The sequence below is a fragment of the Phoenix dactylifera genome, unplaced genomic scaffold (assembly GCF_009389715.1).
Source record: "Phoenix dactylifera cultivar Barhee BC4 unplaced genomic scaffold, palm_55x_up_171113_PBpolish2nd_filt_p 000462F, whole genome shotgun sequence".
In the NCBI taxonomy this organism is placed as follows: Eukaryota; Viridiplantae; Streptophyta; class Magnoliopsida; order Arecales; family Arecaceae; genus Phoenix; species Phoenix dactylifera.
In genome coordinates, this window is record NW_024067888.1 from 31,804 (window position 1) to 45,394 (window position 13,591).

A 13,591-nucleotide genomic window follows, 5' to 3' on the forward strand; every position below is an offset into this window, starting at 1 on the left:
AGGTCTCCAAATCACATGATTTTTGGTATGTGGATAATTTTAAGATAGCAGTTCACATCTAATAACTTGGATCATTAGTGTGGGACTCTCATCTTCCAATCTAAATTTAACCAGATCTAAGTAGAGACATCACTTTTGCATAGCCAAGTCTAACGTTCTATCTCTAATAATATGTAATACATATTATTGACCATGTTAGAAGGTGTTCATGCAGAATCATGATCATATCACTTTGCCAATGTCGCGGTCCGATGTAGACATTTTCTATGCCAGTGTCCTTGCCCATAGTGGTATTGGTTAGAGGACCATCTCTAATTAAACAATATTGGTGGCAACAAGCCTAACACAAGTTGAGCTAGACCTAGCACTAGCCCAGTTTATTTTATAATCAAGCTGAAACTAAGTTGTTCATGAATTAGTCATCAAAATTTAGTAAAAATTCAAGCTCATACATTCAATATTTTTAATTAGTTCTAATTTTTAATATATATTTATTTTGTAGTTGGAATGCATACTGTTCTACATAGCCATATTAATTTATAATAAATAATTATAAAGAAATTTTACATAAACAATAGTAGTAAAAATATAATATATAGATTATTTATACAGTCATTTTTTGAGATAATTCAAGCCGAGCTCTAGCGAGCTATCTCTAGCTACAGGTTGGTTCCTTTCTTAACCATGCAAGCCAAACTCAAATGAAATTTCGAGCCAAGCTTGGGCTAGTTTGAAAATAGCTTGCTTGTTGCTAGCCAGCAAACAATTCAACTCTTTAACGAGCAGGCCCCTCAAAAAGACTCCATGATGAGGGAATTTCTACGCGCGAGTTTTTCTCCATCTATCTACTACCTATCTACTTTTCTATGATTTTTGATCCATTGTTGAAAGTTAGGGCCCATGTTTATCCAACATCTTTAAAAGCTTATCTGCATGTACTATCTGGAAAAATTAGGAAACAAATTTCTGTGTTGTCCTTTCTCTCTCTCCACTTAATCAGGCGTCTGTACGTCCTCTACATACTTAAAATATAATGGCAGTTCAAGCAGTATACTTTATATTCACTATTCATTCATAACTATCTCAATGAGTATATTTGATTGTAACTGAATCGCTTGTCTCTGAATTTCAAAAGGGCGAAAAAAAAAAAGCTCGTCTCTGAGTTCCATCTACTCTCTCTGAGTTGCCTATCCATGATTTCTTTTAATTATATAGCAAAAGTCATTGCATTTCACCATTTCTATTTGATCCAACTCGAGAATTTGCTTAAAGATGGGTTTTTGTTTAGCAAAAAAGATGGGCTTTCTAGTCGAATACCAAGCTCAGATGTCCATCATTCTTCCAAACCTAGCTTGACCATTTATCAGTCCCATCCATAATTTAACCCAACTGGTTTTTGAATGATCATGAAAACCTTTCATTAACAACAACAATAATAACAAATAAAAATAAGAAAAGTCCATCACAAACCCATATTCTTCATGTATCATAAACAAAGCATAACCAAATTTGACATGACAAACAAATTTAATTTGGAAATTTTAGTGTAATGGCAATTTGGAGGTAACAGGAATTAAAACTGGAATAGCTTGCTCAGATTGAAAAAGCATTACAATAGTGGGATAATATACTGAAACAATTTCAAGGCATGAGACCTAAATCTCCAAGTAGCATCCATGTCGTCCAAATTGCAACACTGAACCCAGTGCGTTAAATTGTTGATACTACACATATGTTTACAACTATAAGCCCCAGTGACCTCCCCTTTTTGTTCCATACATCTGGTGAAACATAAACCTTTACCCATCCCCCTGCTGACTTGAAAACAAGAAACAAGAACATGTTGAGAAGACTTAGTGTCCTCAATTAAGAGGGGAAAAAAGAAATCTATAAAGAATATTGCAAGATCAACAAAAAGGACTCCCACTTTGGAATCCAAGAGTATAAATCTTCTCCATATTCATCTACCCTCACTTGTCAGCTGCAAAGATCCATCCATCATCAGCTTCAAGCTGAGGCTATTGAACCGCTCCCGTGAATACTGCCTCGATGCCTTTCTCCAATCTGTGCCCGCCTTCATCATTGTTGCAAACTCCTCATAACTGATTCTCCCATCCTGAGACCATAAGGCCAACAACCCATCAGTTGATTTTTCCCCCCTTTTTCCTTTTATTGTTTGTCATGCAATCTTTTCAGTAACAAGAATAACTGACACCTAATTGTTTGAACTCTTTGATTTTTTTATGTCAGAGGCTAACATATATTTTCTTACATTTGCTTGCATACAAATCTTCTATTGCTTTTAAGTGCGGAAAGATAGGAGAAAGAAATAAGATAGTATATAGATATAATGAAGGTCAATATAAACTGACCTTGTCGGTATCTACATCACAGATGATGGCATTAATGACTTCCTCATGATTTGGACCCAAGTCATCAGCTAAGGCATTCCTGAGTTCTTCAATTTCTATGTATCCACTATTGTTCTGATCAAAGTAGGAAAAGGCTTTGCACAGGTGCTCATCATTCCCCATCTTCTTCACATGAATTGATACAGCAACAAATTCTCCGTAGTCCAAGGCACCATTTCCATCAACATCAGCCTGTCATTAGCATGGCATATCAGCTTTAAAACAAACAAGCCAGAAAATAATTACCAGCTTTAAAGTCATGGAGAAATGTGTGCAGGTACTGATGGCAATTAAGTGGATTCATGCACCATGTAAATACGTTCATCCCAACCAAATTTACAGGCATATCTAAGAGATAGGACAACCAACTAAACAGAGGAATGCTTCATTCAACAAATAAATTTCTCAGTAAGGTATATACCGCACTAGTGCAGTATAATGTGTCATAAAAAAACAAAGATGATGGATACATGTCAAGGAAGATGGGATCACACTGTGGAGCACGCAAGAACAGTGGAAAAATTAATTGTACGCTATCATTGCCTTGTTCAAACTGCCCTTGGAAACACAAGTTAAAAGGCTAAACAACCATAGTTGGGTGAGCCCAGGGCCGGCTCGAGCCTTAGGCGCCTAAGGCCCCCGGCCCAGGGAAGGCCCCCACCCGTGGCTCAGTTTTTTTTTTTTTTTGGCTTAATTAATGAAGATGTGAAAAGCTGAAAGCTAGCTGATAGCCTGATAGCCTGGGGGCTGGGCAGAGAGGGCAGTGGCCACTGGCCAGTGGACGACGGGCGACGGCTACTGGGCTACGCCCATACGCCGCTATAGACTACAGTGCGTCCCCTTCGGCCCTTCAGCGTCTCCCCGACGACAGACAGGCTAGGCGCCTACAAGCAGCGGGCAACGGCTATGACAAGCAACGGGCATTTCCTCCCCGGCTCCTCCCTTCTCTCCCCCCTTCTCTGTCGCCTGCCGGTGCTTTCTTTTTTATAGCTGAACCTTCTCCGGTTCTCGGCAGCTCGGCTTCTTCAGTTCTTCAGCTCGGCAGCTTGGGTTTCAGAGCGCAAAAGTCCTCCTCCGGGCGCCTACAAGCAGCGGGCAACGGCTATGACAAGCAACGGGCGTTTCCTCCCCGGCTCCTCCCTTCTCTCCCCCCTTCTCTATCGCCTGCCGGTGCTTTCTTTTTTATAGCTGAACCTTCTCTGGTTCTCGGCAGACTCGGCAGCTCGGCTTCTTCAGTTCTTCAGCTCGGCAGCTTGGGTTTCAGAGCCCAAAAGTCCTCCTCCGGCTCCAAGAAGGCAAGAAGCCGGCGAGTCGCGAGTGGCGAGCCGCCGGCCGGATCTTCTCTCCAGCTCTTTGACTGCCGGCCGGATCTCCTCTCCATCTCTTGGACCACCCCTGCTCCGCCTCCCGAGTCCAAATCTCCTCTCTAGCTCTCCTCGCCGACGTCGCCATCCTCGGTTCCTCCCGTCCTCCAACCTCCGAGCTCTGGCCTCCTTAGCTCCGCTCAGACCGCTCTAAAGTCCACCGTGCTCCTCCTTTGAGAGACCCGGCGAGTGCGACTGGCGAGCCACCGACCGGATCTCCTCTGAGAGGAGTCCTCTCCAGCTCTCCTCGTCGTCCTCGGCTCCTCCGAGCTCCGAGCTCCGCCGCTTCGGCCTCCTCGGCAGCTCGGCTCCGCTGAGTCCGCTCCAAAGTCCACCGTCCTCCACTCCTCCGTTAAAGTTTGGACCGTTAGCATCCTGCATCCCACTTCTCAGTTCCCACTGATCCCTCATCCCTCATCCCAGGCAGGTGACCGGTGAGAATCTAAATATCTAATCCACCGTCTCTCCTCTCAATCCTCTGTTAGCTTCTGAGTTAGTTTATTAATTAATCTTTTGGTCCAATTAATTTTTATTTAGTCAACTGTCAAGTTAGAGACGCTAAAATTGATTTTTTTTTGGTTCAATTATAGATTGGCTGTGACTTCGGCGGTTTGGCCTCTTCTCGACACAATTAAGTTCGGCACTACTTGTCGAGACCCGAGTTTGTTTTTCTTGACACAATCAAGTTTTATCATTTTTAACTTTTTTATATTTTGATTTATTTGTTGTGTTTTTTTAATTGCCTAGTTTGATAATATTATTTATAGATTAAAATGTCTAATAGAAAATATGACTGTGGCTATGAAAAACTCAAAAAAAAAAATCGATAAACTCATTCAATCTCAAAAAGAAGCTCTAGATAGATTTGTTGTTACAAACAAACAAAACAACACATCAAATTCAACTCAGGCATTAGCAACAGAACAGGCACCCAAAATAGAGTTAAAAAATGAGATTGCTAGTGAAACAATATCTAATGAAGAGTACAATGAAGAATCAGATGGAGATAGGATAAATAAGAAAAAAGATTGTGAAACTAGTTCTATTCCTACAAATTTATATGATCCTGGTCAATGGAAAAAGATTGATACAAAATTTAGAGATCTAATAGTGGAAAGAGGTCCAATTAGAGATTATGATTTTCATTTTCCTAAGGATGAAAACAATAGACACTTCTCTACGATATATTACATTCGTAAGTTACCTAATGGTGAAAAATATGATAGAAGATGGTTAGTATATTCGAATGATTTGGATAGAGTATATTGTTTTTGTTGTAAATTATTTGATTCAAAGCCTATCACGAGTCAATTAGTCAATGAAGGAAGTAGGGATTGGAAAAATCTAGGTATCAAGCTTAAAAGTCATGAAACAACTAATGAACATATCATTAGCATGAATAGGTGGATTGATTTAGAAGTGAGATTGCTAAAAAATAAGACAATTGATAAAAGTTTCCAAGAACAAATAAACCAAGAGAAGGATCCTTGGAAAAAAGTTCTTTTTAGAATTATTGTTGTCGTAAAAAATCTTGCAAAAAATAATTTAGCATTTCGAGGAAAGAATGAAAAGATCTATCAAAGCAATAACGAAAATTTTTTAAGTTTTATTTAAACGATTGCACAATTTGATCTAGTAATGCATCGACGCATTTAACATGGCGAAATTCACAATCATTATTTAGGTCATAATATTCAAAATAAATTGATTCAAATGTTAGCATCTGAAATTAAAGCTATAATAATTAAAAAGATTAAAGAAGCAAAATACTTTTCTGTAATACTTGATTGCACTTCTGATGCAAGCCATCAGAAACAAATGACCCTAGTTTTAAAATATGTAGATACTTCAACAAGTTTAGTAAAAGTAGAACAATATTTTTTAGAATTTTTAGAAGTAGATGATACCTCTGAAAAGGGCCTTTTTAATGAACTTATAAATATAATAGAAAACCATAAACTTGATGTTAATGATATAAGAGGACAAAGGTATAACAACGGATCTAATATGAAAGAAAAACATCAAGGTGTACAAAGGAGATTATTAGATATAAATCCTAGAACGTTTTACACACCATATAGATGTCATAACTTGAATTTAGTATTATGTGATATTGCTAACTTATGTCCTAAGGCTATATCTTTTTTTAGAGTAATACAACGAATTTATACCTTATTTTCTTCTTCTACAAAACGATTAAAAAAATTTACAAAATAATATATCCATATTGACTCTTAAACCCTTGTCACAGACACGTTGGGAAAGTCGTATTGAAAGTGTCAAAGCAATTAAAAACCAAGCTTCTAAAATAAGAGATGCCTTAGTTCAATTAGCGAAAATTAGTGAAGATCCTAAAATAAAGAATGAAGCCACATGTTTAGCTACATATGAGATTGAAAATTTTGAATTCTTATTGGGCATGAATATTTGGCACGATATATTGTTTGCTATTAACTCAGTTAGTAAGATTTTACAATCCAAAGACATGCATATTGATGTTGCTATAGATCAATTAAAAGATCTTCTTTCTTATTTGAAAAGTTATAGGAAAAATGGATTCATGAATGCTTTGAATTCATCTAAAAAAATTGCAAATGAAATGAAAATAGAACCTACATTTTGTGAAAAACGTGTGATCAATAGAAAAAAATATTTTGATAAAAATAGTAATGATGAGACAACAAGATCAGCTGAAGAATCTTTTAAAATTGATTACTTTTTATATATAGTAGATCAAGCTATTTCTTCAATTCAAAATAGGTTTGAACAATTTACCATATATGAAAATGTTTTTGGTTTTTTGTTTAATTTTAGAAAGTTAAAATCTTTGAATGAAGATAATTTGAAAAAGTGTTATCTTAATATTGAAAACTTTTTAAAGCATGGTGAATATTTTGATATTGATGGTATTGATCTGTTTTCAAAGTTAAAAGTTTTAAAAGAAGTTTTACAAACAAAAACTAGTACCCCTATTGATATTTTAAGTTTCATAAAAAAAAATAGATTCTTTTCCAAATGCATGCATTGCATATAAGATATTATTAACAATACTTGTAACAGTTGCTTCTGCTGAATGAAGTTTTTCAAAATTAAAGTTGATACAATCTTATTTGCGATCAACTATGTCACAAGAAAGATTAAATGGATTAGCTATATTATCGATTGAAAATAGTATTTTAATGGATCTTGAGTATAAAAGTTTAATTAGTAATTTTGCTTCTCAAAAAGCTACACGAATTATTTTTGAATAAAATTTTAAAGTATTTTTATACTTATTAAAAAAATTTCATAATTTAAATCATAATATAAAAAGGCTTCTTTTAATGAGTTCGCCTTAGGCCCCCAAATGTATTGGGCCGCCCCTAGGTGAGCCAAGCAATCATGAATGATGAAATGATGATTACTGTGATATTATGTTCCCATGAGAGTAAAGGCCCAAGTAAAACTTGATTTCAAACTTGGCATGAGCTTATTTTCTTACAAAGAAAAATTAGAAATGCTGTAAGGTCAGCCACTTACAGCTTCCATTAATATCTGAACATCTGCATCTGCGATCTGGTGCCCAAGTCTATGAAAACCACTTTTCAACTCTTCCAGTGTGATCCTCCCATTGCCCTTTACGTCCATCTTCTCAAACATTTCCTTTATGTCTGCTACTTCCTCCACAGATAAATGTTCAGCTACCACCTGCAATGGTTTAATTCCTAAAATATCAGTTGGGTTAGTTCCCCATGAGCATGGAGAAATTAAAGCAGCAAGACTAAAGTTTGCATTCCATGGAGTTACAGAGCCCAAAACCAAAGTATGATCCTTCTTAAGGTATTTCCAGAGCCAAAATCCACAAATACACAATGTGGTCTTACCCTTAGAGCTCTCTTTTTAAATTTGTTCATTACAGAGAACTGTTGGAGTCTGGCACGAACAGTTTCACCTAAAGGAACATTTGGTGCCTTTTTAGCATTCTGCAACCAAGGATGTTCTGCAATGGAAAATTTAAGAGAGATGTCTCAGGAATGCCCAAACTATATTCTGAAAGCTAGTTAGGCAAAAGGTAACTTATATATACTCTAAATCTAAACCACATGAAAAGGACAATTGTAATAGCATAGGTAATATTTTGAAAAAGAACAAAAACACACCACAACTAATATCTAGTAATAGGAGAGAATGAAATATCTATGCACTGAATCCAGCACTATTAGCCAATGTTTCTTGAGATCGTACAATAACTATATATATTTCTTCATATTTTTGGCAAATCATTATGCACCTTTATTCTTATAATGTTAATTATGAGAAGTACAACAAATGTGATATGCACAAAGATGTTATTTGAATAGAAAATGCATGTTTAATTCTGTCATCAGACAAAAAAAAAACAGGCAGGAGCTGCACATTACCGAGCACCTGTTGAGCAGTTAGCCGCCGCTTTGGATCTGGATCAAGCATCTGCCTTACAAGGTCTTTGGCATTATTGGAAACTTTAGGCCATGGATCTCTTTTAAAGTCTATCACAGAATGGATAATTGCCTGAGCAACACCTTGTTCAGTTTCTGCATCAAGGCATTAAACCACACATGATTAGACTAGACACTTGCACCCTAATTTTGTACACTAAAGTATAAATAATACAAGCCTTGCACCGGTAATATATTTATTCATTTCTAAAAATCAGAATATGAGTTATCAAAAGAATTTATTACAGATAAACCCAGAAATAGTCGCCTGATCAACAAGCATTTTCATACCAAAAAGCTCATCAACAGAGTTACAGAAGCAAATTACCTGCCCAAAATGGAGGTACACCACAAAGAAGAATGTATAGGATAACCCCAGCACTCCATACATCTATTTCTGGGCCATAATTTCGCTTTAGAACCTCTGGGGCCATGTAATAAGGACTTCCCACAATCTCATTGAAGCACTCACCTGTGTAGGAAAGAGAAATTCAGCAACAATATGGGCAAATGTAATAGTGCTTATACATAATGATGCTTCCTGGTAATTTAATCTGCATATATAATTGATTAACAAGTGAGGTGCAATGGATTTTTGCCTATTAAGTGAGTCCTATGCATCATTAGTTTAGTATTTAAAGATTTATAACAAACAAAATTAATGAAAATAGCTTAGCATCAAGACATTGTTCACAGCAATAAGGAGTACAACATACCAGGTTTGAAAAATACAGACAACCCAAAATCGATTGCCTTGAGTGGGGCAGTTTCCTTCTTGTTAGCAAACAAGAAATTCTCAGGTTTGAGGTCTCGGTGCATCACTCCATGCTTGTGACACATCTGTTATTGCATGAAACAAGTTTCACTGCATTCTCTAACTCACATCAAAAGAAATCATAACCACTTCCAAATCCAACTTGAAGCAACATGACACACTTGACAAGGGCAGAACAGAATAAAGAGTAATGAAAACAATTTAGAGGATTTTCCAGGGACCAAGTTATAGCCTGACCTTCACTTGCACAACCATCAATTAAAGGACATTATAAGGTGATGCATGGAGGTGGTAGCATTGTGGCAATACTATATAAGGAAAATAAAGCAGCAGCATTAGGAAGGTTGAAGCAGACATAAAAGTTGGAAAAGGTAGTGTTAAATATTAGAGCAAAAATCACATCGAGAAATTACAAGCACAAATTCTAGAATGTCAATAATCAATGGCAAATAGAAGAATACCAAGATTCCAAGTCTGAGAACCACAGGCACAAATGAGAATAAAACAACCTTTACAAGCAAATGAAGAATCTATAAAAAAAAACATGTTTCACATATGCAAGCTCAGATTTTTGAGAGTTGTCCCAAAAACAAACCAACAAAAATCAGCTTTTCGGAATGTTTGAATATTCCAGGAAGTGTAACCACAAATAACAGAATCCATATGAAGAAACATGGAGAAAGTAAAAACTTGGTGTTTAAACAAAAAATTATGATCTCCCACTGTAGCTAGCGATCAGATAAAGTAAGAAAGAATGATTCTATGAAGCATAAGTGGCCAAAAAAGAAAAATTTGATCTTCAGCAAAAAATGGATTGATCCCCAAGGTTCCATGTACCAAGCCATTAGTCAGTCAAGATAACACCATACCAAGAAAGTTAACACAAATCTGAATGGCAAACCAAGATTGCCCCAAGTTCAAGATCATAACTGAACAGAGGGTTCAACGAAAGTTTATTAGAATTCAAAAGAAAAGAGTCCCCAAACTTTCACCAAATCAACATTGAGAAACAACAAAGAGAATCCAATTCGCGACATAACCATTGAAAGCATTACCAAAACAACAAAGCAATGGCAAACATGCAGTGATGACAGAGAGATATCCAGGGGAAAGATTTCACCTGTACGACCTCGACGATGGTCCGGGTGACCACCGCGGCGGCCCGTTCAGTATAGTGCCCCCTCGCAACAATCCGGTCGAACAGCTCCCCTCCCTCGCACAATTCCATCACGAGGTGGATGGCGTCCTCATCCTCGTAGGTGTCCTTGAGGCTGACGATATTGGGATGCCTCGGCAAATGCCTCATGATCTCCACCTCCCGCCGCACATCCTCGATGTCCACGGCGGTCCTCAGCTTCTTCTTGGAGATGGACTTGCAAGCAAAGAGCCCCCCTGTCTCCTTATCGGTGCAGAGATAGGTGATGCCGAACTCCCCCCTGCCCAGCTCCCGGCCGAGCTCGTACCGGTTTTCGATGTCCCGGCCGGTGGGATCTTTGAGGACGACGAGCTTGCCACCCTGGGACGGACCCCGGTTGTAATCTATGGAGAACGGGTTCGGCTTCTTGTCCTTCTTCTTCCTCGCCTTCTTCTTCGAGGGATCAACGGGCGCGGCGCAGCAATTCCCCATTAAAATTTCCGAGAACAAGCAGTCAAGATCCAATCTTTTCTAGGTCTTCCGACTCCCAGAGCCCAAACGACACAAAAGTCAGGCACGTTGGCAAGAAATCCGACGGATCCAACAAGAAACTTCCCACAAGATCAGATTTTTCCAACAAATCCCAACCAAAAGCCCCGAAAAACCAAGAACCGATTCGGTTTCGGACCTCGAGAGCCCTTCTAATAAAAGCAGAACCGCGTAAAGAGCCAAGGGTGGAAGTGAAAACCAGATCTTTGCAAAAGATACAGCTAAAGGGATTAAATTCACGATAGAAACTTGAAATTTTCGGGGAATGGGAGAATAACGAAAGATTTTTAAGGCTGCCAAAGGGCGGAAAGAAGCCCGAGCTTTCGAACGTTGCAGGGCTTGGAGAAGACAGAAAACAGGAGTCTTCACAATGGCACGGAGGAGAAGAGAACGAGCTGGGGTAAATAAGAAATAGGATATAGCGTTTGAAGCGCCAATGGTTGAGGGAGGGGAGAGGGCCAAAGCTGGCTCCAAAGGCTTCACACCCTCTCCCCCGCTATCAATAAGAATTTCTTACAAACAATAAAAAGAAAGAACGACAAGGGGAGAACAGTATTCAATACTTGTTTTTCTCTCCTAAAATTTTTTTTTGGTCTTTTTTGGTCGTAAAGGAGAACATGTTTCCGATCTTCCTGCAAGGAATCCAAAAATTGGGGTTTTTCTTAAATGCCCCTTGTGGGCGTTGGGCCGACGGTGTTAAAGTAAAGGTTCCTCCGCACTGGGAGCTATAACGGCATGTTAGCCCTTTTTTTTGTTGTTGTGTGTTAGCCATTTGCCGTTAGGTCGCTGTGATCCAATGTCCTATTAATTTTCTATTTCGCGTTGTAAAACCGAATGTTGACATTGTATGGGCTATTTACTATTGTTGTTGTTTTTAGCTTTTATTTCTGTACGAGTAAAATAACATATGGAGACTCGCATTGAAGATAAAATTTGCCCAAAGAACTTGTGACATTCTATATTTTTACTATTTTTTAAAAGTAATAAATCTTTTTAAGCCTCTCCACCTTCACCTCCTCCGGTGCAATAGCAACCTCGAGACCTCCCAAACCATATTTGTCAGCTCCTACCTCACACACGCTACTTGTGACTATTTCAACCGTGGCTACAATCTCTTCAGCATCGACCTCATGCTCTTCGACCTCCCCGACTTAGCCTTCTATTTGCATAACTTACCATCGGCCGTCTCTTCCAAACCCTCTTCGGCTATGTCTCCCAGAACAAAGGACTGGATGTAGGGCTGTTAACGAGCCGAGCCGAGCCCGAGCCTCCGCAGGCTCGGCTCGGCTCGTTTCACTAATTTTCTGGCTCGGGCTCGGGCTCGGTACCGAGCCTTGTATTGGGCTTGGGCTTGGGCTTGGGTGGCACAGCCCGGCTCGGGCTCGGGCTCGTAAAGCTCGTTTGCCCGAGCCCGAGCCCGAGCGGCGAGCCCGAGCCCGAGCGGCGAGCCCGAGCCCGCCCCATCCCCATCCGGCCATCCCCATCCCCATCCCCGCCCCCATCTCCGTCGCCCGTCGGAGAGAACGAGCAGCCGAGCTCGGTTCCGAGTCCCGACGGTTCGTCGTCGGAGAGAAGAACGAAGAAGAGAGAGAAAAGAAGAAGAAGAAGAAGAAGAAGAGAAGAAAGAAGGAAGGAAAGAAAGAAAAAAAGAAAAAAAAAGGAGAGAAGAAGGGACTCACCTCATCGCGTGCGGCGGCCGCCGGCTTCCGCCGCGAGCACCTGCACCGCCGGCACGGGCGTCGGCCGCAGGCACGGCCGAGGAAGCCGCGGGCTTGGCCGCGGGCGCCGCCGGCCGTGGCCCGACCCTCCCGTGCGAGGGACTCCTCGGCTCCTTCCCTGATTCGCCGGTGGAGGAGAGCTTCTCATCCCCTCCTCTATCGCAGTCTCGCCGATAGAGGAGTCGGCAAAGAGAGGAAAAGGGAGGGGGAGAAACGGAGAAGAAAGAGGGGGAGGCGCCTCGCGTGCTTCTTTCCCAGGCGGCGGAAGGAGGCAGCGAGGCATCGGCGGCGGTCGGCGGAGGAGGAAGGCGAGAGGGGAGTCAGGGGAGGGAATGGATTTTTATGCGGGACAGCGGGAAGCTTCTGGAAAAACCCAGAAGGAAGGAGAAGAAAAAAAAAATAAAAAGAGAGGAGGTGGTCAGGTCAGGTGGAGGGAAATGGGAATGGGTTATTGGTTGGGCTCGTTTGGGCTCGTGAGCTGCTCGGGCTCGAGCTCGGGCTTGGGCTCGAATTTAAACGGGCCTCATTTTGGGCTCGAGCTCGTTTGACTAACGAGCCGAGCCCGAGCCGGGCTTTTACCGAGCCGAGCCCGAGCAGCTCGGCCCGTTGACAGCCCTAACTGGATGCAGGTTGGTGAGTTGCCCTATTATATGATCCATACCCTATATTTACCTACGTCTCCCAATCTTAGCACATCGTCGCCAAGTACTCCGTGCTCGACGCTGCCACCAACCCTAACAACAGGGAGCTAAACCGGTGCATGTGATCCAAAACCTTTCTTCTCCACATCCCCTCTCTAATTAATTCTCTTTCCTACTCCTCCCTTCCATCTACTGAAATTTAATATTCCAAATTGTTCCTTAAATTTATTTATTCTTTTGATTTCTTTCTTATTAGTTTCATATGCGATGATAAATATATTAATTGTATACTTTTAAAGAAAAAAATATGTTTATGATTCTCTATTTTGTATTTTTCATTCTAGACTTGGGATTGGGTACTTGAGTATAGAAGAGAAGTCAAGTGGAAAATAGCTAAGTGTTGGCTCTCTTTTGGTAGATCTGAGAATGACTTAAAAAGTATGTCGTTGTCAAAAGTCTTAGCCAACAAACAAAGATTTTTATACTACTCTTACCATCCTCTACTCGATGAATAGTGGTTGGAGGAGGTTGATCCACCGGG

General features: G+C 40.1%; 1 protein-coding gene across 1 annotated transcript; it reads right to left on the minus strand.

Annotated features, from left to right (window-relative positions):
* Positions 1 to 1,564: 1,564 nt before the first annotated feature.
* LOC103711620 (calcium-dependent protein kinase 20-like) lies at positions 1,565 to 11,243 on the minus strand. Its single transcript, XM_008797850.4, has 8 exons — positions 10,128 to 11,243; positions 8,949 to 9,072; positions 8,561 to 8,704; positions 8,176 to 8,328; positions 7,639 to 7,754; positions 7,295 to 7,462; positions 2,373 to 2,603; positions 1,565 to 2,116 (listed from the first exon to the last, which is right to left on the minus strand). Exons 1-8 carry the CDS (start codon positions 10,632 to 10,634, stop codon positions 1,961 to 1,963), a joined length of 1,599 nt encoding a protein of 532 aa, XP_008796072.1. The 5' UTR covers positions 10,635 to 11,243; the 3' UTR covers positions 1,565 to 1,960.
* Between the last annotated feature and the right edge of the window lie 2,348 nt (positions 11,244 to 13,591).

Excerpts from the sequence above, each read along its gene's own strand:
- LOC103711620 (XM_008797850.4), bottom strand. The coding sequence starts at position 10,634 with ATGGGGAATTGCTGCGCCGCGCCCGTTGATCCCTCGAAGAAGAAGGCG. Across the intron at positions 8,705-8,948 it reads GTCTGTATTTTTCAAACCTG|GTGAGTGCTTCAATGAGATT; the intron begins GTATGTTGTACT and ends TTTCCTACACAG. Across the intron at positions 8,329-8,560 it reads TGTACCTCCATTTTGGGCAG|AAACTGAACAAGGTGTTGCT; the intron begins GTAATTTGCTTC and ends GCCTTGATGCAG.